This window comes from Arachis ipaensis, chromosome B2, assembly GCF_059453495.1.
Source record: "Arachis ipaensis isolate K30076 ecotype BB chromosome B2, ASM5945349v1, whole genome shotgun sequence".
Classification (NCBI taxonomy): Eukaryota; Viridiplantae; Streptophyta; class Magnoliopsida; order Fabales; family Fabaceae; genus Arachis; species Arachis ipaensis.
Genome location: NC_142437.1, coordinates 24,433,051 through 24,459,134, shown reverse-complemented (window position 1 = coordinate 24,459,134; position 26,084 = coordinate 24,433,051). Strand labels below are relative to the sequence as shown.

Sequence of the window (26,084 nt, the reverse complement as noted above, 5' to 3'; positions counted from 1 at the left end):
ATTTTCTGTTTTTGAACCTGTTAAGTTGATAATCTGCTGTTGTTTTTGAACCTAGTTTGAGGATATGCTCCAAGACTTACTAGATGACCCTAATAATGAATTGATGATTCCCGAAGACCCTGAATGTAATAAGGAAGGTGAGCTCTCTTGAATGACTAAGGTTCTTAGTGTAGCTTGTGCTTGTGCTTTGCTCGAGCAGTGCTTATCACTGCTGCTTAAGTATGCTGTAGCCAATGTAGTTTCTGTTAAGATATTTTTTTGACTATTTTATTGCTTTAAAATGTCTCATAAAAACTGAAATTTGGTTAGTTGCAATGGAAATGGATTGTGACTTAAACTAAGCTTTAACTAAAATGTTAGTGATTTGAACACTGGATTTCTTTGCTTTAGGGAAGACTTTGTCTGATAATTATGACTATTCAGTTCTGTTCCGTTTCTGTCCCATTTTGTTTCGTATCTGGTTCTCCCCTTGGCCTCTTCTTCTCTTTGTTTCTCTGTCCCTTTTTTTCTTTTTTCTTTTCTGCTTTGCAGCTCTAATTTTCTACAATTGTTGCTTCACATATTCTTGTTTACTGTGGCATTAATGAAAGAAGTTCTCCGTCTAATACCTTGCTCTCAATAATACGAGATTTCCTGTTTGACAAAAAAATTTATTCTTTTAATGCACTGTGGTTTTTAGTTTCTAGTTTTTTTCTGTTTAGTCAATCTTATTTGTAACTAAAGAGGTTGACATTTCTGTTCTTCCTTGCAATTCTTATGGCTTGACTTCCTGGATCTTGCATGTCTTCTTTTGGTTGTCTAATCTTTCTTGGTTATTCTTAAGATTCCATATATAAAATTTATCATGTTTTGAACAAAGTGAGCATATCATGGCTGATGTATGTTGCTGGTTATTATAATAGCTCCTTGTCAGAAACTGGAAGATCAAAGGGATTTTTTGAACCATTGCCTGTGAAGCAAGGGGAAGAAGCACATTAGTACACCTATTCCACATGATTCATACTCCGTTCTTTCTGTGAGCAGTTCTGGAAAGTAAGTTCTTTCTTACTTTTAATTTATTTCCATAATTCAATCGAATTAACTAATGTTTTTAATTCTTAAATGTAACAGATGGTTTCACTTTTCTTTATAGAATATACAACACATAAAACTGTTATTATTGTGATTCAAAATTTATTTATAATGTTTTGTGGTTTATTTTATATGCTTTTTATCTTAATATGGTTAAGCAAAAGCATTTTGTTTGTTAAATAGCAGTACTGTGGTTGTTTTCTGAATGCACAAATATGTGCAGGTATGTTGACCAGTTTGATGAAACAGACCCAAAAGAATCAAGGCTGATGTCAACATTCTTCAACACACTCTTGCAGTCTTGCTTGCAGTGTGCCTTGGTGGTGCTGTCAGCTTAACCTTCATTGTGTGGATACAAATCCATAAAGGATGGGATTGGGGATTTGGGATTGGCACCACTGCTATGTTACTTGGCATCATTATCTTTGCTGCTGCATTGCCACTATACAGAATTCATCCTGCTAAAGGAACAAGTGCTTTACTTGAGATCGTGCAGGTATCTGTTGTATACATGCCTCAGTGGTGTTGGTTTTAACTTAATCAGTATTACTCTCGAATTTTGATAGGCTTAATACCCCAGACGATGACATCTATAGTGGTTGCAAACTCCTTATTGCACTTATTCATGTTTTTAATTTCCAGGTCTATGTTGCTGCAATCCGGAATAGAAGACTTACCCTTCCTGAAGATCCTGCAGAACTATATGCGATTGAGCAGGACAGGGAAGCTACTTTGGAAACAGAGTTTCTACCTCATAGAGATATTTACAGGTTCAATTTTCCTTCTTGTAACTATTAAAGGACACATATAGTTCTACACAAATAGAATTATGTGAACTTAAGTTCACCTATAAACACTATTTTACATTTTATATGAACTTAAATTCATCTTGTAACACTTATTTTTACATTTTATTGGTTCACCCTTAAGTATGGCTGAACATTCTACAGGGCATTGAAGGTGAAAACAAGAATTCAAAGAAATCGCTGAAGGTAATTTAATTGCTGATTTTCATCTCTTTTGTTGTGCCTATTACTGTTTGAATCAAATCTTCAGCACCCATGGCCAACTGTAATTGAATTTTGCATTGTAGCCTCGTAAACATGTTGTTTTAGATGGAACTTCAATTACTTGTTTCGTTGGTGGTTCTTTACTAAAATATATTAGGACTATTCTTCACTTATTAATTCCTATTGTTGTTTTTCTTTTTCCCCTTCCCCATTTTGCTCAGGATTCAGTTACTGAACATGAATTTGAGAAAAACTGCTTGATGTGATTTCTCCAAGTGATATTGGGGTCACTTTTGATGATATTGGGGCTTTAGAAAATGTGAAAGACACCTTGAAGGAGTTGGTCATGCTTCCTCTACAGACAATGCTTGCGAAGGAGACAAAAGGAGAAAAGATTGAAGATGGGGTTGGGAGTTCCTGCTCTTCCATTTACCTTTGTGGCTCACCTTCTAGCAATGGCTGCTATTGTCATGGTCTGGCTTTGGATCATACACTTCAGGGGTGGTTTTTTTCTCCTACCATTACATTGATGAAGTAGTAGCTGAACTGATTTGGGACTGGGTTTAGTTTTTAATACAATCATTTATATATAACATAAGATAATCATATAATATTACACAAGTTGAAGTTACTAATCTATGTTAAGCCCTTATATATCTTATATTTGTGACTATTATTATATATAAATTGTCAATATATAGTTAGTGAATTACCCCTAACTTACGTATTCCTTTTTCTTGATACAGATCCATTCTGTTCTTATGCTAATCGAGATTTATTTTGTATTTAAGTAATAGTTTTTTAATGTATAAAACAATTATAGTAAATTATAGATTTCACTAACTATTGTTTGATTTGTCTTGTAATAAAAATTGCATACTATATTTGAAGGTTTGGTAATAAAAAAGGAATGAAAATTTATAGTGTAGCAATGAAGATCAAGTAAGGGAAAGAAATTTTTTTTTTTAATTTAACAAGGCTTTCGCCACGCTTTTAAAGCGTGGCTGTATATTTTGCTATGGCTACGCTTTAAAAGCGTGGCCGTATCTCTTCCTATTGCCACGCTTTAAAAGCGTGGCTGTATCTCCACCTATCGCCACGCTTTAAAAGCGTGGCCAGATCTGCCCTATCGCCACGCTTTTACAGCGTGGCCATATCTCTATCTATCGCCACGCTTTTACCGTATTTTCCACCTACAGCCACGCTTTTTCAAGTGGCAGTTTGTAAAAAAGCGTGGCAAACAAAAAGCGTGGCAATAGACTGCAAAAAGCGTGGCGATAGCTCAAAAAGCGTGGCGAAAAGCTATCGCCACGCTTTTTTCAGCTTTTCGCCACGCTTTAAAAGCGTGGCAAAAGACGTATTTTCTTGTAGTGCACTATTCTAACCTGACTGTCACATTTGGGAATGACTTCAATTAATTACCTATTAATTTCACTAACATATTAATTAATAGTTACCTATTTTATTTATTTAACTTAAGTTACAATTAGTTACAATCAATTATACAAAATATCAAACTATACTAGACCTGACTAAATATATATAAATTGCCTAACTTTGTCTAGTTACTACGTCCTACCACATTAACTAAGTTACTAAAGTATAAACATTTAAACTAAGAGAAAAGGACAAATAAGTCCCTGACCTTTTGCCTCGCGGACATTTTCATCCCTGACCATTGAAAAATACTTTTAAGTCCCTGACCTTCACAAAACTCGGACGGATCAGTCCCTCAGTCATTGGAAAATGCTTGTCACGCGTACGCGTGTGTCACGTGTACGGGTCGCTTGGAAAACTTCCCTCTCACGCGTACGCGTCGCCATGAATTTAACAATACCTCATTTCTTCATGAATTCTCCACTTTTCATGTTTTTTTTTCATTTTTTTCAAGCCATTCTTGCCTTCAAAACTTTAAATCATTCAAACAAACATATCAAGGCATCGAATGGGAGAAAAGTAAGAATGATACAGCCTCTACATCATTAAAGAAAGTTACAATGATGAAACTGTTAGTAACATTTTTTGTCGTTTTTTTTTATTTTCTTTTTTATTTTTTGCATCATCATAGCCTTGCATTATACGTCAAAATGTTAATTTAGTATTCTTTTATATCGTACTCTTATTCCAGTACTCTCAATAATTTTATTCTTAATATTATTTTAGAATTCAATGTTTATGATTATATTATACCTATGATTAATTTTTTATTTAATTTATCCTTTTTAATGAGATTATAATTTATATTATAAAAAATTACACTAAAATATAGTACACGAGAATTACAATTATAAAAGAGAGTACGAAAAATATTTATCTTGACAATAATGGAAATAAATCCAAAAGTTTTTTATGATATTTTTATATAGATATTTTTAATACTCTTAATATTCTTTTTTAGTACGCTATAATTTTACTATTATTGTTTTATACAAAAAAATAATAGGTAAAAAATGTATATAAACAAAAAAAATTAAACCTACGTTTGATGCTTCAAACGCTAAGCTAAACACACCTTAAATTGCTAACGTTAATTTATTTTTCTATCATTCAATGCCTTGATATGTTTGTTTGAGTGATTTAAAGTTTTGAAGGCAAGAATGGGTTAAAAGAAATAGAAAAAAAAACATACAAATTGGAGAATTCATGAAAAAATGAGGTATTGTTAAATTCATGGCGACGCGTACGCGTGACAAGCATTTTCCGTTGACCGAGGGACTGATCCGTCTGAGTTTTGTGAAGGTCAGGGACTTAAAAGTATTTTCCAATGGTTAGGGACCTATTTGTCATTTTCTCTTAAACTAATTATTCATTCAAAATAAAACAAGGGAAAACTTCTAATTATTTATTTAACTTAAGTGTTTAGAAACTAACAAAATTCTTAAAAACTATTCAAATGCACAACAATCTCCGCTGTTGTGACTTTATATATGCATCCGAGCATATCTCGGATGTTGAGATCCAAATCAGCCAACGTGTACATATCTCGGGTACTGAGACCCCTTTCTAAGTTGCCATATATCTCGGACGCTCAGTACCCAATCTCTATAACAACACATATCCCAAGTGCACCCAGGATATGTGTCGGCGTCGCCCGGTCACAGCAGGGGTCTCAAACGCTGAGATATATTTAATTTTTAACTTACCCCTCAGCATCTGAGATGTGTAAAAGTACGCATTTTTGTAAATACCTCACATTTTATATATTTCTGTAATTTATATATATTTAATTTAAATAAAAAATTCATGGCTGGATGGGTATATTTGGTTTACTGAATTATGAGTTTTTTTTTGAAATATCAAAACCACGATATTTTGAGGATATATGATGAGCGGATAATTTATACGCTTTTTGGCATTGTTTTTACATAGTTTTCAGTATGATTTGATTAGTTTTTAGTATTTTTTATTAGTTTTTAAATAAAATTCACATTTCTGGACTTTACTATGAGTTTATGTATTTTTTCTGTGATTTCAGGTACTTTCTGGCTGAAATTGAGGGACTTGAGCAAAAATCTGATTTATAGGCTGAAGAAGGACTGCAGATGCTGTTGGATTCTGACCTCCCTGCACTCAAAGTGGATTTTCTGGAGCTACAGAAGTTCAAATTGCGCGTTCTTAATTGCGTTGGAAAGTAGACATCCAGGGCTTTCTAGAAATATATAATAGTCCATACTTTGCCCGAGTTTAGATGATGCAAACTGGCATTCAACGCCAGCTCTCTGCCCTATTCTGGAGTTAAACGCCAGAAACAAGTTGCAAAGCAGAGTTAAACGCCAGAAACAGGTTACAAACTGGCGTTTAACTCCAAGAAAGACCTCTACACATGAAAGCTTCAATGCTCAGCCCAAGCACACACCAAGTGGGCCCGGATGTGGATTTCTGCATCATTTACTCAATTCTGTAACCCTAGTAACTAGTTTAGCATAAATAGAACTCTTTACTATTGTACTAGGGGTCCCTTTCCCTAGTTTTTTTAATTCATATGCCATTTAGGGAGGCTGGCCATTCGGCCATGCCTAGACCTTGTTCTTATGTATTTTCAACGGTAGAATTTCTACACACCATAGATTAAGGTGTGGAGCTCTGCTGTTCCTCATGAATTAATGCAAAGTACTATTGTTTCTCTATTCAATTCAAGCCTATTTCTTCTCTAAGATATTCATTCGCACACAAGAACATGATGAATGTGATGATTATGTGACGCTCATCACCATTCTCACTTATGAACGCGTGCCTGACAAACACTTCCGTTCTACATGAAAGCAAGCTTGAATGCATATCTCTTAGCCTTCTGATTCACAATCAGAGTCTTCGTGGTATAGGCTAGAACTATTGGTGGCCATTCTTGAGATCCGGAAAGTCTAAACCTTGTCTGTGGTATTCTGAGTAGGATCCAGGAAGGGATGGCTGTGACGAGCTTCAAACTTGCGAGTGCTGGGCGTAGTGACAGACGCAAAAGGATTACTGAATCCTATTCCAGCAGGATCGAGAACCGACAGATGTTAGCCGTGCGGTGACAGCGCATCTTGGACCATTTTCACTGAGAGGACGGGAAGTAGCCATTGACAACGGTGATGCTCTACATAAAGCTTGCCATGGAAAGGAGTAGGAATGATTGGATGAAGACAGCAGGAAGCAGAGGTTTAGGAGGAACAAAAGCATCTCTATACGCTTATCTGAAATCCTCACCAATGAATTACATAAGTATTTCTATCCTATTTTATATTTTAATTATATTTTAATTATCAATTCACCATAACCATTTGAATCCGCCTGACTGAGATTTACAAGGTGACCAAAGCTTGCTTCAAGCTAACAATCTCCGTGGGATCGACCCTTACTCACGTAAGGTTTATTACTTGGACGACCCAGTGCACTTGCTGGTTAGTTGTGCGAAGTTGTGACAAAGAATTAAGATTATGAATGTGAGTATTAAGTTTTTAGCACCGTTATCAAGGAATGAACGATCACGATTTCTGCGCACCAAGTTTTTGGCGCCGTTGCCGGGGATTGTTCGAGTTTGGACAACTGACGGTTCATCTTGTTGCTCAGATTAGGTAATTTTATTTTAATTTTAACTTCTTACTTTTATTCTTTTTATTTTCGGAAAAAAAATTTCAAAAAAAAAAATAAAAAAATAAATTATTCTATGTTCTTCAGAATTTTTAAGAAAGAATTCTAGAGTTTCTTCATGATCTATTGAAGCCTGGCTGGCTGTCAAGCCATGTCTAAATTTTTGGACTGAGGCTTCCACTTATCATGGCAAGAGTCCTTGGACTCTCATCTAATCAGCTGTTATATGCCTGATTTGTATCTGCTAAAGCTTGGCTGGCCATTCGCCATGTCTAATTCCTGGACTTGAGTTTTAGACTAACATTGCATGATTCCTGGAATTCTCATTAGAAATTTTGAAATCCTTATTTTTATTTTTATTTTTCCAATTAATTTTCGAAAAATACCAAAAAATTTTAATAAAATCATAAAACCAAAAATATTTTATGTTTCTTGTTTGAGTCTTGTGTCAATTTATAAGTTTGGTGTCAATTGCATGTTTTCTAAAATTTATGCATTTTTCGAAGAACACATGCATTGAGTTTCTTTCTTGTTCTTCATGATCTTCAAGTTGTTCTTGACAAGTCTTCTTGTTTGATCTTCATATTTTCTTGTTTTGTGTCTTTTCTTGTTTTTCATATGCATTTTCAATTTGTTAGTGTCTAAAGTTTGAAAATTTCTAAGTTTAGTGTCTTGCATGTTTTTCTTTTCTTAAAAATTTTCCAAAAATAAGTTCTTGGTGTTCATCTTGACATTCAAACTGTTGGTGTTCATCTTGACATTTATAGTGTTCTTGAATGCATCATTTGTTTTGATCCAAAATTTTCGTGCATTGAGTCTTTTCATTGTTTTTCTCTTGCATCATTAAAAATTCAAAAAATCAAAAAAATATCTTTCCCTTTTTCTCTCATAAGTTTTCGAAAATTTGAGTTGACTTTTTCAAAACTTTTTAAAATTTAGTTGTTTCTTATGAGTCAAGTCAAATTTTCAATTTAAAAATTCTATCTTTTTCAAATGTTTTTCAAAAATCAAATCTTTTTCATTTTTTCTTTCATATTTTTGAAAATTTTAAATTTTGATTTTCAAAATATTTTTCGTATTTCCATTTCATATTTTTGAAATTAATGCTAACAACTAATGTGATTGATTCAAAACTTTTTAAGTTTGTTACTTGCCTATTAAGAAAGGTTCAATCTTTAAATTTTAAAATCATATCTTTTTATTTCTTGTTAGTCAAGTAATCAACTTTAATTTTCAAAATCAAATCTTTTTAAATTTCTTTTTCAAATCTTTTTCAAAATAAGTTTCAATCACATCTTTTTCAAAATCAATTTCAAAATCTTTTCTAACCTCTTTTCCAACTTCTTATCTTTTCAAAAATTGATTTTCAAATCTTTTTCAATTAATCTTATCTTTTTGTTTAATTCTTATCTTTTTCAAAACTACCTAACTAATTTTCTCTCTCTAATTTTTGAAAATCACTAACCTCTTTTTCAAAATTTCTTTTCATTAACTAATTATTTTAAATTTTAATCTTAATTTTATTCTTTTTCATACTTTCGAATTTTAATTTTTAATTTTAAACTAAAAACAAAAATATTTTTCTTTTCTTTTCAATGATTTTCAAAAATTCTTCTCTCTCACCTCCTCCTAATTATTTATTTGTCTACTAACACCCCTCTTTCACTTAAGAATTTGAACCTATTTCTCTCCCCTGTGTTTGGATTGTTATATTTTTCTTTTGCTACTCTTCTCTTCTTATACTCACATAAGGAATCTCTATACTGTGACATAGAGGATTCCATATTTTCTTTTCTGTTTTCTTCTTTTTCATGAGCAAGAATAAGGATAAGAACATTCTTGTTGAAGCTGATCCTGAACCTGAAATGACTCTGAAGAGGAAGCTAAGGGAAGCTAAAGCACAACTCTCTGGAGAAAATCTGACAGAAATTTTCGAAAAAGGAGGAGACATGGCCGAAAATAATAACAATGCAAGGAAGATGCTTGGTGAATTTATTGCACCAAATTCCAACTTACATGGAAGAAGCATCTCAATCCCTGCCATTGGAGCAAACAATTTTGAGCTAAAGCCTCAATTAGTTTCTCTGATGCAACAGAATTACAAGTTTCATGGACTTCCATCAGAAGATCCTTTTCAGTTCTTAACTGAATTCTTGCAGATTTGTGATACTGTTAAGACCAATGGGGTTGACTCCGAGGTCTACAGGCTTATGCTTTTCCCGTTTGCTGTAAGAGACAGAGCTAGAATATGGTTGGACTCTCAACCTAAAGATAGCCTGAACTCTTGGGATAAGCTAGTCACGGCTTTCTTAGCCAAGTTCTTTCCTCCTCAAAAGCTTAGCAAGCTTAGAGTGGATGTTCAAACCTTCAAACAGAAAGAAGGTGAATCCCTCTATGAAGCTTGAAAGAGATATAAGTAACTGACCAAAAAGTGTCCTTCTGACATGCTTTCAGAATGGACCATCCTGGATATATTCTATGATGGTCTGTCTGAATTATCAAAGATGTCATTGGACCATTCTACAGGTGGATCCATTCACATAAAGAAAATGCCTATAGAAGCTCAGGAACTCATTGACATGGTTGCAAATAACCAGTTCATGTACACTTCTGAAAGGAATCCTGTGAGTAATGGGACGCCTCAGAGGAAGGGAGTTCTTGAAATTGATGCTCTGAATGCCATATTGGCTCAGAACAAAATATTGACTCAGCAAGTCAATATGATTTCTCAGAGTCTGAATGGATTGCAAGCTGCATCCAACAGTACTATAGAGGCATCTTCTGAAGAAGAAGCTTATGATCCTGAGAACCCTGCAATAGCAGAGGTGAATTACATGGGTGAACCCTATGGAAACACCTATAACCCTTCATGGAGAAATCATCCAAATTTCTCGTGGAAGGATCAACAAAAGCCTCAACAAGGCTTTAATAATGGTGGAAGAAATAGGTTTAGCAATAGCAAGCCTTTTCCATCATCCACTCAGCAACAGACAGAGAATTCTGAGCAAAATCCATCTAGCTTAGCAAATATAGTCTCTGATCTATCTAAGGCTACTCTAAGTTTCATGAATGAAACAAGGTTCTCCATTAGAAATTTGGAGGCACAAGTGGGCCAGCTGAGTAAAAGGGTCACTGAAACTCCTCCTAGTACTCTCCGAAGCAATACAGAAGAGAATCTAAAAAGAAAGTGCAAGGCCATTACCTTACTTGGTGTGGCCGAACCCAGAGAGGAGGAGAAGGACGTGAATCCTAGTGAGGAAGACCTCCTGGGACGCTCAGTGACCAATAAGGAGTTTCCCTTTGAGGAACCAAAGGAATCTGAGGCTCATCTAGAGACCATAGAGATTCCATTAAACCTCCTTTTACCATTCATGAGCTCTGATGACTATTCATCTTCTGAAGAAGATGAAGACATTACTGAAGAGCAAGTTGCTCAATATTTAGGAGCAATCATGAAGCTGAATGTCAAATTATTTGGTAATGAGACTTGGGACGATGAACCTCCATTGCTCATCAAGGAACTAAATGCCTTGGTTCAGCAAACTCTACCTCAAAAGAAACAGGATCCTGGTAAATTCCTAATTCCCTGTAACATAGGCACTATGACCTTTGATGTGGACAGAAGAGAATTGGTCCTTCAACTGTATAAGGACAACCTTGTGTTTAAGACTCAAAGATCTCCTTCTGTAACCATGGAGAGTAAGCATGAAAAGCTTCTCTCACTGCAGAGTCAACCAAAGCTCCCACAGTCAAACTCTAAGTTTGGTGTTGGGAGGCCACAACCAAACTCTAAGTTTGGTGTTGGGAGGTTCCAACAATGCTCTGAACATCTGTGAGGCTCCATGAGAGCTCACTGTCAAGCTATTGACATTAAAGAAGCACTTGTTGGGAGGCAACCCAATGTTATTTAATTATATCTATTTTATTTTATTGTTATTTTATGTTTTTTTAGGTTGATGATCATGTGGAGTCACAAAAACTACTGAAAAATAAAAAATAGAATGAAAAATAGCATTAAAAACAGCTCACTCTGGAGGAAGAAATTACTGGCGTTTAAACGCCAGTAAAAAGCATCAAACTGTCGTTTAACGCCAGAAAGAAGCATCAAGCTGGCGTTAAACGCCAGAAATAAGCACCAGACTAGCGTTTAACACCAGAACAGAGCATGGAAGTGGCGTTTAACGCCAGACATACATGCTAAGGGCGTTTTACACGCCTAATTGGAGCAGGGATATTAAGTCCTTGACCCCACTGGATCTGTGGACCCCACAGGATCCCCACATTTTCTTCTCTCCTCCTCACACCTTTTCATAACTCTCTTCCACAAATACCCCTCACCAATCACCTCAATCACTCTTCCCCATCACCTCTTCACCACTCAAATCCATCCTCTCTTCCCTAAAAACCCCACCCACCTCCAAAATTCAAACTCTTTTTCCCTCCCAAACCCAACCCTAATGGCCGAATACACACCTCTCTCCCTCTCCTCCACTTTTCTTCTTCTTCTCCTTCTTTCTTTCTTCTTTTGCTTGGGGACGAGCAATCACTTAAGTTTGGTGTGGTAAAAGCATAGCTTTTTGTTTTTCTATAACCATTAATGGCACCTAAGGCCAGAGAAACCTCAAGAAAGAGGAAAGGGAAGGCAATTGCTTCCACCTCTGAGTCATAGGAGATGGAGAGATTCATCTCAAAGGTCCATCAAGACCACTTCTATGAAGTTGTGGCCAAGAAGAAAGTGATCCCTGAGGTTCCTTTCAAGCTCAAAAAGAATGAGTATCCGGAGATCCGACATGATATCCGAAGAAGAGGTTGGCAAGTTCTCGCCAACCCCATTCAACAAGTCGGGATCTTAATGGTTCAAGAGTTCTATGCAAACACATGGATCACTAGGAACCATGATCAAAGTGTGAACCCGAATCCAAAGCATTGGCTTACCATGGTTCGGGGAAAATACTTAGATTTCAGTCTAGAAAATGTAAGGCTGGCGTTCAACTTGCCAATGATGGAAGAAAATGCACGCCCCTACACTAGAAGGGTCAACTTTGATCAAAGGTTGGACCAAGTCCTCATGGACATATGTGCGGAAGGAGCTCAATGGAAAGTTGACTCAAGAGGCAAGCCGGTTCAATTGAGAAGACTGGACCTTAAGCCTGTAGCTAGAGGATGGTTGGAGTTTATTCAACGCTCAATCATTTCTACTAGCAACCGGTCTGAAGTTACTATAGACCGAGCCATCATGATCCATAGTATCATGATTGGGGAGGAAGTGGAAGTTCATGAGATTATACCTCAAAAACTCTACAAGGTGGTTGACAAGTCCTCCACTTTGGCAAGGTTAGCCTTTCCTCACCTCATTTGTCACCTCTGCAATTCGACTGGAATTGACATAGAGGGAGACATCCTCATTGAAGAGGACAAGCCCATCACTAAGAAGAGGATGGAGCAAACAAGAGATCATGGACCTCAACAAGAGCATGAGGAAATTTTTCACCATGAAATCCCTGAGATGCCTCAAGGGATGCACTTCCCTCCACAAAACTATTGGGAGTGAATCAACACTTTCCTAGGAGAATTAAGCTCCAACATGGGACAACTAAGGATGGAACACCAAGAGCACTCCATCATCCTCCATGAGATTAGAGAAGATCAAAGAGCTATGAGGGAGGAGCAACAAAAGCAAGGAAGAGACATAGAGGAGCTCAAAAGCACCATTGGTTCTTCAAGAAGAGGAAGACGTCACCCTCACTAAGGTGGACCCGTTCCTTAATCTCCTTGTTCTTATTTTCCTGTTTTTCGTTTACTATGCTTCATGTTTATTTATGTTTGTGTCTTTACTATATGATCATTTGTGTTTAAATGTCTATGTCTTAAAGCTATGAGTGTCCTATGACTCCATCACCTCTCTTAAATGAAAACTGTTCTAAAAACAAAAGAACAAGAAGTACATGGTTTCAAATTCATCCTTGAAACTAGTTTAATTATTTTGATGTGGTGACAATACTTTTTGTTTTCTGAATGAATGCTTGAACAGTGCATATGTCTTTTGATATTGTGGTTTATGAATGTTAAATATGTTGGCTCTTGAAAGAATGATGAAAAGGAGAAATGTTATTGATAATCTGAAAAATCATAAAATTGATTCTTGAAGCAAGAAAAAGCAGTGAATAGAGAAGAGCTTACGGAAAAAAAAAAGAGAAGAAAAAAAATGGCGAGAAAAAAAAAAGAGAAAGAAAAAGAAAAAGCAAGCAGAAAAAGCCAAAAGCTCTTTAAACCAAAAGGCAAGAGCAAAAAGCCAGTAACCCTTTAAACCAAAAGGCAAGGGTAATAAAAAGGATCCAAGGCTTTGAGCATCAGTGGATATGAGGGCCTAAAGGAATAAAATCCTGGCCTAAGCGGCTAAACCAAGTTGTCCCTAACCATGTGCTTGTGGCGTGAAGGTGTCAAGTGAAAACTTGAGACTGAGCGGTTAAAGTCAAGGTCCAAAGAAAAAAAAAAGAGTGTGCTTAAGAACCCTGGACACCTCTAATTGGGAACTTTAGCAAAGCTGAGTCATAATCTGAAAAGGTTCATCCAGTTATGTGTCTGTGGCATTTATGTATCCGGTGGTAATACTGGAAAACAAAGTGCTTAGGGCCACGGCCAAGACTCATAAAGTAGCTGTGTTCAAGAATCAACATACTGGACTAGGAGAATCAATAACACTATCTAAATTCTAAGTTCCTATGGATGCCAATCATTCTGAACTTCAATGGATAAAGTGAGATGCCAAAACTATCCAAGAGGCAAAAAGCTACTAGTCCCGCTCATCTGATTGGAGCTAAGTTTCATTGATATTTTGGAATTTATAGTATATTCTCTTCTTTTTATCCTATTTGATTTTTAGTTGCTTGGGGACAAGCAACAATTTAAGTTTGGTGTTGTGATGAGCGGATAATTTATACACTTGTTGGCATTATTTTTACATAGTTTTCAATATGATTTGATTAGTTTTTAGTATTTTTTTTATTAGTTTTTAAATAAAATTCACATTTCTGGACTTTACTATGAGTTTGTGTGTTTTTCTATGATTTCAGGTACTTTGTGGCTGAAATTGAGGGACTTGAGCAAAAATCTGATTTAGAGGCTGAGGAAGGACTGCAGATGCTGTTGGATTCTGACTTCCCTGCACTCAAAGTGGATTTTCTGGAGCTACAGAAGTCCAAATGGCACGATCTTAATTGAGTTGGAAAGTAGACATCCAGGGCTTTCCAGCAATATATAATAGTTCATACTTTGCCCGAGTTTAGACGATGCAAAATGGCGTTCAACGCTAGCTCTCTGCCCTATTCTGGAGTTAAACGCCAGAAACAGGTTGCAAAGCACAGTTAAACGCCAGAAACAGGTTACAAACTAACGTTTAACTCCAAGGAAGACCTCTACACATGAAAGCTTCAATGCTCAGCCCAAGCACACACCAAGTGGGTCCGGAAGTAGATTTCTGCATCATTTACTCAATTCTGTAACCCTAGTAACTAGTTTAGCATAAATAGAACTCTTTACTATTGTATTAGGGGTCCCTTTCCCTAGTTTTCGAATTCATATGCCATTTAGGGAGGCTGGCCATTTGGCCATGCCTAGACCTTGTTCTTATGTATTTTCAACGGTAGAGTTTCTACACACCATAGATTAAGGTGTGGAGCTCTGCTGTTCCTCATGAATTAATGCAAAGTACTATTGTTTCTCTATTCAATTCAAGCCTATTTCTTCTCTAAGATATTCATTCACACACAAGAACATGATGAATGTGATGATTATGTGACGCTCATCACCATTCTCACTTATGAATGCGTGCCTGACAAACACTTCCGTTCTACATGAAAGCAAGCTTGAATGCATATCTCTTAGCCTCCTGATTCACGATCAGAGTCTTCGTGGTATAGGCTAGAACTATTGGTGGCCATTATTGAGATCCGGAAAGTCTAAATCTTGTCTGTGGTATTCCGAGTAGGATCCGGAAAGGGATGGCTGTGACGAGCTTCAAACTCGCGAGTGCTGGGCGTAGTGACAGACGCAAAAGGATTACTGAATCCTATTCCAGCAGGATCGAGAACCGACAGATTATTAGCCGTGCGGTGACAGCGCATCTTGGACCATTTTCACTGAGAGGACGGGAAGTAGCCATTGACAACGGTGATGCCCTACATAAAGCTTGCCATGGAAAGGAGTAGGAATGATTGGATGAAGACAGCAGGAAGCAGAGGTTCAGGAGGAACAAAAGCATCTCTATACGCTTATCTGAAATTCTCACCAATGAATTACATAAGTATTTCTATCCTATTTTATATTTTAATTATATTTTAATTATCAATTCACCATAACCGTTTGAATCCGCCTGACTGAGATTTACAAGGTGACCATATCTTGTTTCAAGCCGACAATCTCCGTGGGATCGACCCTTACTCACGTAAGGTTTATTACTTGGACGACCCAGTGCACTTGCTGGTTAATTGTGTGAAGTTGTGACAAAGAATTAAGATTATGAATGTGCGTATTAAGTTTTTAGCGCCGTTACCAAGGAATGAACGGTCACGATTTTTGCGCACCAATATACTACTGAACCGGTAACATTTAGAAAAGCTCGGCCGGTTTTGGCAGTTTACCAATTAATCGCTAGTTTGGCCAGCTCTTAAATTGGTTTTTTGCTAAACAATTCTCAGCATCAATCAAATTGGTCAAATGATTGGTTTTTTATTAACTCGGTCAAATTGATCGGTCGAGTTCGATTTCAAAACCATGGTTAACGGTTAATAGTTAATAGTCATATTGGTCTTAAAAGTTGTATTTGCATATCAAATCAGTCTAAAAATTTCAATTTACTCGATTTAATTTCTAAAGTTAATATTGGTGACTCGCGTGAATTTTTTGATAATTTTTTATTAATAGTGTACTGGCATACTAACATATATCGTCAGTGCCACACGACAAAATATAATTCGATCACAGGTAATGCAGTGATGACATGACAGTTAGTGAAAAATGATATATTGATTTGGATAGTAGTATCATGTGATAGAACACAATTTGTCCACGTATCGAAACATGATATCACTAACATATTAGTATTGCAAGTGATTCAATTTAGTCCCTGAATTTCGCTAAGAGATTCACTTTAGTCTATAACATTAAAAGTTGTGAATCAAAGTGATTCCTAGATCAATATTTTTTCATTTTTTAACAGAAATTATTTTTTTATATTGGTTTCTTTTTCATGATGTGTAGGTGAGTGTGACAGAGGGGTTGAACACGTGTATGATGATGGCAGCTTCTCGCCAAACATGAGAGATTGACATTATCATCTCGCCAACTGGGAGATGTTCACAAGCTGCCCACGCGTTGCTAGCCATGCTCCCATGCTCTGTAACACTATTCGTTGCTTCTCGTGAATTGCAATTCACGTGTCATCTAACCATCCCCCTCCTTTTGTAAAAAAAGGCACCTCCTTCTTCTTTTTCTCGTAGTGTTTCTACATCTCACAAAGTGTGAGATTATTATTGTAGCTAAAAAGTTTGGCTGAGTTTGTGGAGGAAGTTTGTGAGGTTGTGAGTAGTAATTTTTTTTATGAAAATGAGTTACAGTGTAGTGAAGAGAGTTATATGTTTTATTTGTGCTAATGTTAAAATTTTGTGAAGTATACATGTTTGAAGTGTGGATACAAAAATATATATTTTTTGTTTGGTCTATATTTAAATATGGTATGAGATATAACTCTATCTGAAGAACATATTGTTGCATATTTAAACAATCTTTAATATGTATACTTGCCAAAGAAATAAGAATCATTTCCAGCCTTACCTCTCAGGTAGCTTATTGCAGCATATCTTTTTAGTTGAATGACAAGTTTACATATCCACCTTTTTAAGTATCCCAATATGTGATAGGTCCTAATGCCGATGTCATGCAAATTTTTCACTTGAGTTTTATCTGCATCACTCAATATGAAATACTTAGGCGAAAAATTTACACGACATAGGCATCAGGACCTATCACATCTTGGGATACTTGTCTGCTAAAAAAGGTGGATATGTAAACTTGTCATTCAACCAAAAAGATACGTACAACCTCATTACTCAACATAGGAAGGAAAAGGTGAAAGGTGGTAATGTTAATACTGCAATAAGCTACCTGAGAAATAAGGTTGGGAATGATTCTTATTTCTTTAACAAGTATACAATAAGCTACCTGAGAGGTAGGGCTGATGAGACTAGTCATATTGATTATGAGTGCTTTGGGAATGTTTTGACAATTGATTCGACTTACAATAGAAATGTCTATAATAAAGTACTTGTGATCTTTTCTGGTAGCAATAATCATGGGTAGACTGTGATATTTGGATGTGGTCTTCTTGTTAATGAGGATATTGGTTCATACAAGTGGCTCTTGCAAACCTTTTTGGAAGTAATAGAGAATAAGCACCTTAGTTCAGTTGTCACTATAGAGATCTTTCAATGAGAGAAGCTATTAAACAAGTCTATCCCTATGCAATACATCGACTCTGTGCATGGCACTTACATAGGAATGCATGTGAGAAGGTTAAGAACTATAGATTTCTAAATGACTTCAAGGAGTTGATATATGCTAATGTGAGTGTTGAAGAGTTTGAGGTTAAGTGGAGAGACATGGTGGAGAAGTATAACTTATCAAGCAACTCTTGGGTAGACCAAACCTATAACTTGAGGTATGGGCTCTTGCATATTTGAGGAACTAATGTTTTGGACAAATTAGGACAACGTCCCAATGTGAAGGGACTAACTCTCTAATAAAGACATATGTGAGAAAGAAAGACACCCTTTTTGAATTCATCAATAACATAGATAATGTTGTTAGGCATTATAGGAATAATGAGAGAGTTGCAGAGTTCAATAGTAAATATACCAATCTAGTAGTGACTTCTTTGCCAACACTTCAAGGTTTTACTGCAAAGACTTTCACTCGCAATAATTTTTGGGAGGTCATGAAGGAAATTGAGGGTGCTTGTGCTCTGAACGTAGACTTGGTAAGTCAGGTTGCTGAAAAACTATTTTTCAAGTGTAATAGTTTTGGAATGCCAGAGATTGATCATGTAGCTTAGTGCTTCATTGTCAGTGTATGTAGTTCAAAAATCGAGAAATTTCTTACAGGACACATATTTGGATGCTTAAAGCACTAACATATTGAAATTATTTCAAAACTCTTAGTATGCAAGGGATGGACGATGTAACAACTGTAATTTTTGCACTAATACTAGTTTTTCTTAAAATAATATTTTAAAGCGATTAGTTTTATTTTGACGAGTCGACTTCGAACCCCGAAGTAAAATAAATGGTAATATAATTTTATTATTATGTTATTTATTTATTTTACTTGCTCTAATTATAAAGAAGCCTAGAAAATAATATTAATATTATTATCAAGTTCGATTTTTACCGATAAAAATTAATTATTGTTATTTCTTGATGAGCTTAAAATTGCTAACGCTTCATCAAATATCTTTTATTCCTAAGTTACTAAAGTCATTTATATTAGTAACTCATATACATTTAACTTTATATATTATTATTATTACTCTGGTATTATCTATATTATTATTATTACTATTCTCATTACTATCATTATTATTACATTATTATCATTTCTAGGTTCCTTCAGCGGTTTCACTAAGGAAACAAAGAAAAACAAAAAGGAAAAGGCTTATGCATGCATATACATATATATATGACGGAAGATCAAATGGGTGACACATAAGCATCCATTTCTCAACAAAACTTTATCATTCAGTTTCAAACTCATTGCATGCGAAGGGAAAGAGTGACTGAGAGAGAAAGAGAGAGAACCGTAACCCATCGAATTTCCGCCTTCGATTTCTTACGATCCGTAACTCCAATAAAAAATATAATCCGATAAAAGTGTTCGTATCCTCCTCCTCTACGTGTTGGCGTTACTTTTGTCCAGTGGAAGTCGATGGTGATGTAGCTCCCCTACCCCTTGAGTTTGGCCAACTGGAGTTCTAGGAGGCACGGAGGATTTCGGACGTTTTTTCCTTCAGCAGCTCGGTCAGAAGGCTCCTTCGGAGCTTCGCATATTTTGATTTCGTATGAAGGTAGGGTTTTGGTAAATTTTCACCAGTTAAATTGGTATTTGATAAGTGCATTGATGTTGTGATTACTTGTCGATTGAATTTATATTGATAATTGTGATTTCTGGATTATGGTAGGATAATTTGAAAATGTTAAAAGTTGCCGATTTGATTTATTGGAAATGATTTGAAAAGAGTGTGGAAAATGGTTTGGATGGAACCCGAAAAGGGTGGCAGAGTCCAGATTTTAGGGGGAGGTGCCGCCAAAATTTTGTTATAAACCTTAAGAATTTTATTTGAAATTTTATTTAGAAGAAAAAGATTAGATTTGAGAAATTATATTATTTGATTTTTGATTTATTCAGAAAATAGTTATACGTCGGATTTAATTTATTTAAAGTATATATTCAGAGTTTGATTTATTTAAAAAAAAATTATTTTATAATTTTAAATTATTTAAGAAAAGTACTATGTTTAAGTTTGATTTGAAAATGAAAAAGGGGCTGATGTTTTGAATTTGACTCAAGGATTTTATTTGAAGAAGTTTTAGTGAACTTCAAAAGTAATTGAGTTTTTATTGAATGATTCCGTTTGACGACATCTTGGAAAATGTTAAAGAATTTGTGTTAAAAATAAAAGGGGGATTAGTTTTGGTTTTAAAAGGAAAAGAGAAGACAAATCGGCACGTGTGATTATGAAATAATTAAAAGGTCACAAAAGGGTGATGGAAAGTAAATAGTTATAGTGTTGATGTGAACATGTTAAGCCACGGGCTTTATGTATGAGTAATTGTACGGGAATGCCCGTATATATAGAATGGCTTCCAGGAGAAAGTGGCACATGCTTCAGCTAGAGAATCAGCGCCTGCAAGTACTTGCAGAGGTCATGTTCGGCATACTTCAGCTGAAGAATCAGCACCTGCAAGAGGTTGAGACCTTGCAGAGGTTATGCCGCTGGAATGCCTTATCTGACTTGCGAGTCGGATTGCGTCGGGTGCAGGTCGAAACTGACAAATGAGCTTATTACCTGCGATAGGACTAGACATGCATCATCCTTGTTGTGCATTTGCATTTTACTTGATACGGTGAAATTATTTGTGATTGTCTTCCTGTGTTTATGCATTCCTTACTGTTACTCTGAATTGTGGTAACTAGATACTTCTCTGTGATTCTTGTATATCTCATTGTGAATTACTTGAACTGTGGTAACCCTGACTAAACTAACTACCCTCGACCCTACTAAGAACTCCCCAGTTCTTACCCCTTTTCTTCCTCCCCTTCAGATGGAGATCAGAGTTATATTTTACGAGATGGACCCTCCCTATATATACGAGGATATTGTACATCATAGGTTTTATGTAGTAGGTGCGGAGATTAGGACTCGTGATACAGACAACAAAAAACAAGAAGAGGTGAACTGAGCACCCAACAATAATCAGTATCAACACGAAAAACTCTCTTACGACTCAATAACAATCAGTATTAACATGATGAAACTCTTTTTAATAATGATGTTGATAGGATAACAACAATCTTAACTTCTCTAACGAAAATCCTCAAAAACTAAACACAAATAACTTGTCCTTTGTATACTTTAAATAGACATAGATCAGACAACCCATGCATAGAGAATTAAACTATTAAAAATATGGCAACACGGAATAATTCTATAATTGATAACAAGATCGATACATGTATCATAATGAACAAGCTTACATTGTCTTAGAAAAAATGTGCAACTCACCACAAACATAGCCTCATTAACAATAATCATAGTAATGATGCAAACAACAATGTCGTCAAGGAGCTCTTTAAACCAAGGAATTGTCTATGGTGGAGAAAGAATATTAAGGAGCTTGAAAGACCAACCTAAAATATTTTATTCGTGTGGTTGCTATTTATTCCTTGTCCAACTATTATAATTTGCTTCAATGGTTTATGAAAATATCAAATTAAAATTATACCCAAATTCTAAATACTTCACTGGTGATCTTTCCTCGTGTTTTGAACTTACTTTTTTCCTTTTCCATGGCCATCTCTCTCATGTGCTCACGAATAATGGTAGACACCAATCAAACCTTATGAAAAATATGTTGATATATGTATGTTGCATTATGAGTTATATGTTACAGCACATTTGTGCTCTCCCCACTCTCCCCTCCCCCTCTTTTTAATAATTTTTAAAAACTGTTTAATGATATTGGATTATTATTATTGAAAAGTTTCAAATAAAGAATTCATGAGATCTGAGAAGAAAATTTTAAATTTTAAATTTTAAATTAAAGGTTAGAGATCCATTCAATTCAAAACATATTAATTCAGAACCACAATTGCTTGTTGACGTTTTAATTTGTTCGCTCTCCACCGAAGGTAGAAGAAGGAGAAAGAAAGAGTGGCGTTGAGGAAAGAGTAACTAAAAAAAGAGAAGAAAAAATTATTTAATCGACTCAGGGAAAGGACAATTCGTAGGCGAATATGGAGTCGGGGTCCACGACGGCAGTAGAGGAATTGAAGATGTAGTTTTCTGTACGGTCCAGCTGAGAACTTCTCAAGATGTTGTCGTTTTTCTCACTGGAAATTGGAGAAGTCAAGGAAGTTGTGATGAAGAAATCTTTGCCAACAGTACTGCCGTCAACCGTCGAAGCACAGTCATGAAGTGTAATGGTGGCTGGATGGGTTCTTTTGATAAAAATTCATATTTATGAGAGAGTCCAATAATAATTATCTATTTCATTATGTATCCTGGTCTTTTAAAGACTAAAATATTCTTTCACCATCATAGAAAGCTCCTTAAACCAAATGTCTCTCCACAAGTATCTTTTAAAATGGATACGAATCCCAATACGAAAAAATATATAGGTAAAAAGGGAGCTTTACGCTTTAGTTTGCCACGGCGTTCATGTGGCCCGAAAATTCTATAGGTACGTGTATAACAACTTGAACTGTCTTGTCATCATATTATTTATTATGTACTATTATTAATTTTTTTTCTTTAACTACACATGAGAATGGCTTTGTACTTATAGTGGATCCTCATGACTTTTAAGCTATCAAAGGATATTATTCTAATAACGAAAGAGCTTGTTTGTGCCACCTATATTTTTTGTCCAAATTTAAAGTTCCAAACTACTCGGTAAATTTTTCTAATGCTTTTAAATTTATTACAAATTTATTTTATATTATGTTAACATTAAACTTGTTCACCAACAACATGCATAGATATACATATAGTTATTGTCAAACATGTAAAGTATTTTATCATCTTATTTTGTTGATAAACTAATTTACTTGAAAATGCTGTACAAGGAGATTCTATTTTGACAAGCTTAACAAAAATCAAATTTCTAGGATGTCTATATGTTTATGATATTGTAATAATTATGTAGCGAATGTAAGAACCGGAATAACCATTTTAATAAAATAATTTTATACTATTCGAAAAATTTTAAAAATATAGGAATGATATTTTGAAAATAAAAAGGTGAAATTTGAATTCAATGAATTTTTCAGAGTGGGAAAATATATCTTTTACAAAAATTTTTTGTAAAAATACGTACTGGCACTTAAACCAGCAGTACCGGCTCTAGTCTGACCGGAACCGCATATTGAGAAAAATAAGATTTTGAAAATTGAATTTTTGTTTTAAAAGGACAAAAATAATTCAAAACTAAAAACCGTGCACTAATCTTAAAGGTTTTGGCCCAAAGTGGGCCAAACGGACCTTAAATGGGCCAAACGGACCTTAAACACTAACGGTTGGACCGGACCCAAGGCCCAACATATATAAGGCTATTTAATGAGAATTCAGCTCATTTCTCCCCCAAGAAAGAGAGAGGGTTCGAGCATGTTAGAAGAAGAGAGGGTACTATTCACCTTCTTCTTCATTTGGCCATATCTTAAGCTACGGAGCTCCGATTGACGAGCCATTTGCGCTCACACGAAGCTCTCGTCGAGCCCGTCATTTTTAACTAAGTTTTATTGGTAAGATTTTGAAACTCAGACTCCAGTTTTTTGCCCTAGGTTTTGTGCATTTTTTGTTATAGTTTTTTAATAGATTTTGTAATTTTGTTTGATTAGGGGTGATCTAGCATTGGAATATTATTGGGTTTTGTCCCTAATCTCATTGAGTAAGGTAAGGTCTCACTAAACCTTTGTGTTTAGTTATTTTTATGAATCCTAGATTTGATGTTGGTATGTTGTATGGTGTTAGATTGAGTTTTGGTGTTTGTTGGAGTTGGCTTGAAGCTTTTGGATTGAGCTTGGTGTTTTGAGTTGCGTGGGAATGAGCCAAGGTATGGTTTCGGTTTTCTTTATGTAATATGTAATGTTTTTGGATACTTAGGCTAGTAGACCCTAGGATAGGTTTGAATTATTGATAGTGGATTATGATTATTGATGTTTGTGATGATATGATGAGTTTTGTTAATTTTGATGGACTATGTAGTTATTGTCGGTAAATGATGATGAATATGGAGATTGAGGTTGAATGATGCTAATTATGATGATTTGTAATGATAGAATGATATTTGATGAGTGTGTTGGTTGATAAATGGTTTTAGTATGAGGAATTTGATGACTGGGGTTGAGAATCGGGAGGATAGTGTATTGTGAGTGAAAATTGGTAAGAGTGGTAATTTGAGACTAAATGGTAAGTTCTGAGGTGAATTAATGCATGTGGTGGTTTGGAGTTAGTTTGATTCAAAGTGTTGAAAATTAGAGAACCTTGTTGGATTTTGTAAAACTTGATTTTTATTGAACTTTGGTGGATCATAACTTGAGCCTTAGTTTTTGAAATTGATTGAAATTTGTCTCAAATTGAAGTTCATTTAAAGATCTTTAAATTGATATAAAGTTAAAGAAAAATGGAGTTTTGTAGAGGAAGTTATGAGCGTTTAAAGTTGGGTGTTTAAAACTGATTTTCTGCAGCTTTACAATTTTTCTGATTCTAATACAGCATGCGTACGCAACCCAATGCACGTGACGCGGCCATTTCATTCGGGTTGGTCATCTCGCGTACGCGGGCACTGCATGCGTACGCGAGCTATCAAAGTTTTTGCCCTTGCGTACGCGAACTTTAACACGCGACGCGAGCAGGGGGTTGCATACGCGACCACCCATTTTTAACTGCATGCGTACGCGAGATAGGAGCTTGCGTACGCGAGACCTCTGTTTTGCTGAAAAATCATTTTTCTTCATTTCCAACGGTTCTCTAGCTTTCTAAACATTCTTTAAATACCGTTTAAGAATATTATCTAGTGTTTAGGTCCTAATACTACTAAAGATGAGTTAGAAACTTAAATAGATCATTTATGTATGATTTTAGAAAACGGTGGTTTAGGCTTGGCATGTCAATTGGGTAGTCTTTGTCTTGTGAACTAATGAGGAGCTGGGTTGACGATGAACTTAGGATGTTGATGATGGAAGATGAGATTAGAAACTTGAAAATGAATGATTATGGTTTATGAGATGAGCATAAATGGACTTGTGCTATGAGCAGTGATATCTGAGATTGAGTACGTGATTGTGATATATATTATTCTCCGTCGTAGGGGCTGTTGCAATCTCCTGCCTACGTTTGGATGTGAGTGTTAAAGTAGGGCTTCCTACTTACGTTTCTCTCTGGTTGCAAGGTGGTAGGGCACTAACCCACGGAATCATGTGGCATCCAAAGGAAGGTGGTAGGGCACTCTTCCTCGGAATGTTTCCCTCTGAAAGGAGGTGGTAAGGCACTCATCCCCCGGAATTATTCATCATGAGTATGCACAACAAAGAGACTAATCCGGGAGTTGCCGACCAGATTTTGTGTCGGGTTTGGCACTATAACCGACATGTGATATCACATCCAATAGGATAGACATTCATCATATGCATCTCTTATGTTCTTGTTTTCTTTGATTACTTGCAGTTTGCCTAAATGTATAATATGCCTACTTGCTTCTTGAATTACTTACTATATATGAATATTACATGTGTATTACTTACTTGCATTATCTGTGATTTGCCTGGTGCTGAGGAGGTTAGGTAGGCGGTGGCGATGGGATCACACGGAGGGTATGTTGGTGAAGGCTGTGGGACAGCGGTGACTAGTTTTAGTTAGAAATCCCCTAAGCTTAGATAAGCTTGTTTATTGTTTACGATTTATTGTTAAGCTTGAATATCTATTTGGTGTGAAGTTCTAGGATTGCCTTCGGCGTCCCGGAACCTTACATCTTACATATTGGGCACTGTTACCATGCTGAGAACCTCCGATTCTCATACCATATGTTGTTGTTGATTTTCAGATGCAGGTCGCAACCCACCACGGTGAGTTTACGGATATGGTGACAGAGCGGAGGATGATCTCCCTTATGTCTTATTTCCCTTTATTTTTGTTGTAGTATTCTCTCACCTTTTGTATTTTAGACTTGATGGCCCTAGAGGCTTGATTTTAGAAATAAGTTGTATACGCTGTTTTAAACTTTCAAAACTCTATTGTATTCAGTTTGACTAGCCGGCCTAAACTCCGCAGGTTGTGACTAGTCCTCTTTTGTATATCATACTTATATATATATATATATATATATATATATATATATATATATATATATATATATATATATATATATATATCTTGTTTAATTAAATGATTACCTTGTGTATCTTGGAGCTATTTACAAGGTTTTATAGTTATTATGTCTTGTTTTGTTCGTGCCTACGCGTTTAGTTATCGTATGTGAATGCTTCGCGTTTTGTAATTCCGCTTTATGCGACTTTGAACTATATATTATAAGCTTTAGAACTGTCGTGACACTTTATTATCTTTTGCTTTACGGCTAGAGGTTAGTTATCGTATGTGAATGC

At 35.6% G+C, this 26,084-nt stretch overlaps 1 protein-coding gene across 1 annotated transcript; it reads left to right on the top strand.

The window, feature by feature from the left end:
* The first annotated feature begins 2,482 nt into the window (after positions 1-2,482).
* On the top strand, positions 2,483-18,261 carry LOC148573331 (protein FAR-RED IMPAIRED RESPONSE 1-like). The gene is made up of 4 exons (XM_088505736.1): positions 2,483-2,554; positions 17,142-17,506; positions 17,707-17,868; positions 17,916-18,261. The coding sequence occupies exons 1-4, from the start codon at positions 2,483-2,485 to the stop codon at positions 18,259-18,261; spliced, it is 945 nt and encodes a 314-aa protein (XP_088361862.1).
* The last annotated feature ends 7,823 nt before the right edge of the window (positions 18,262-26,084 follow it).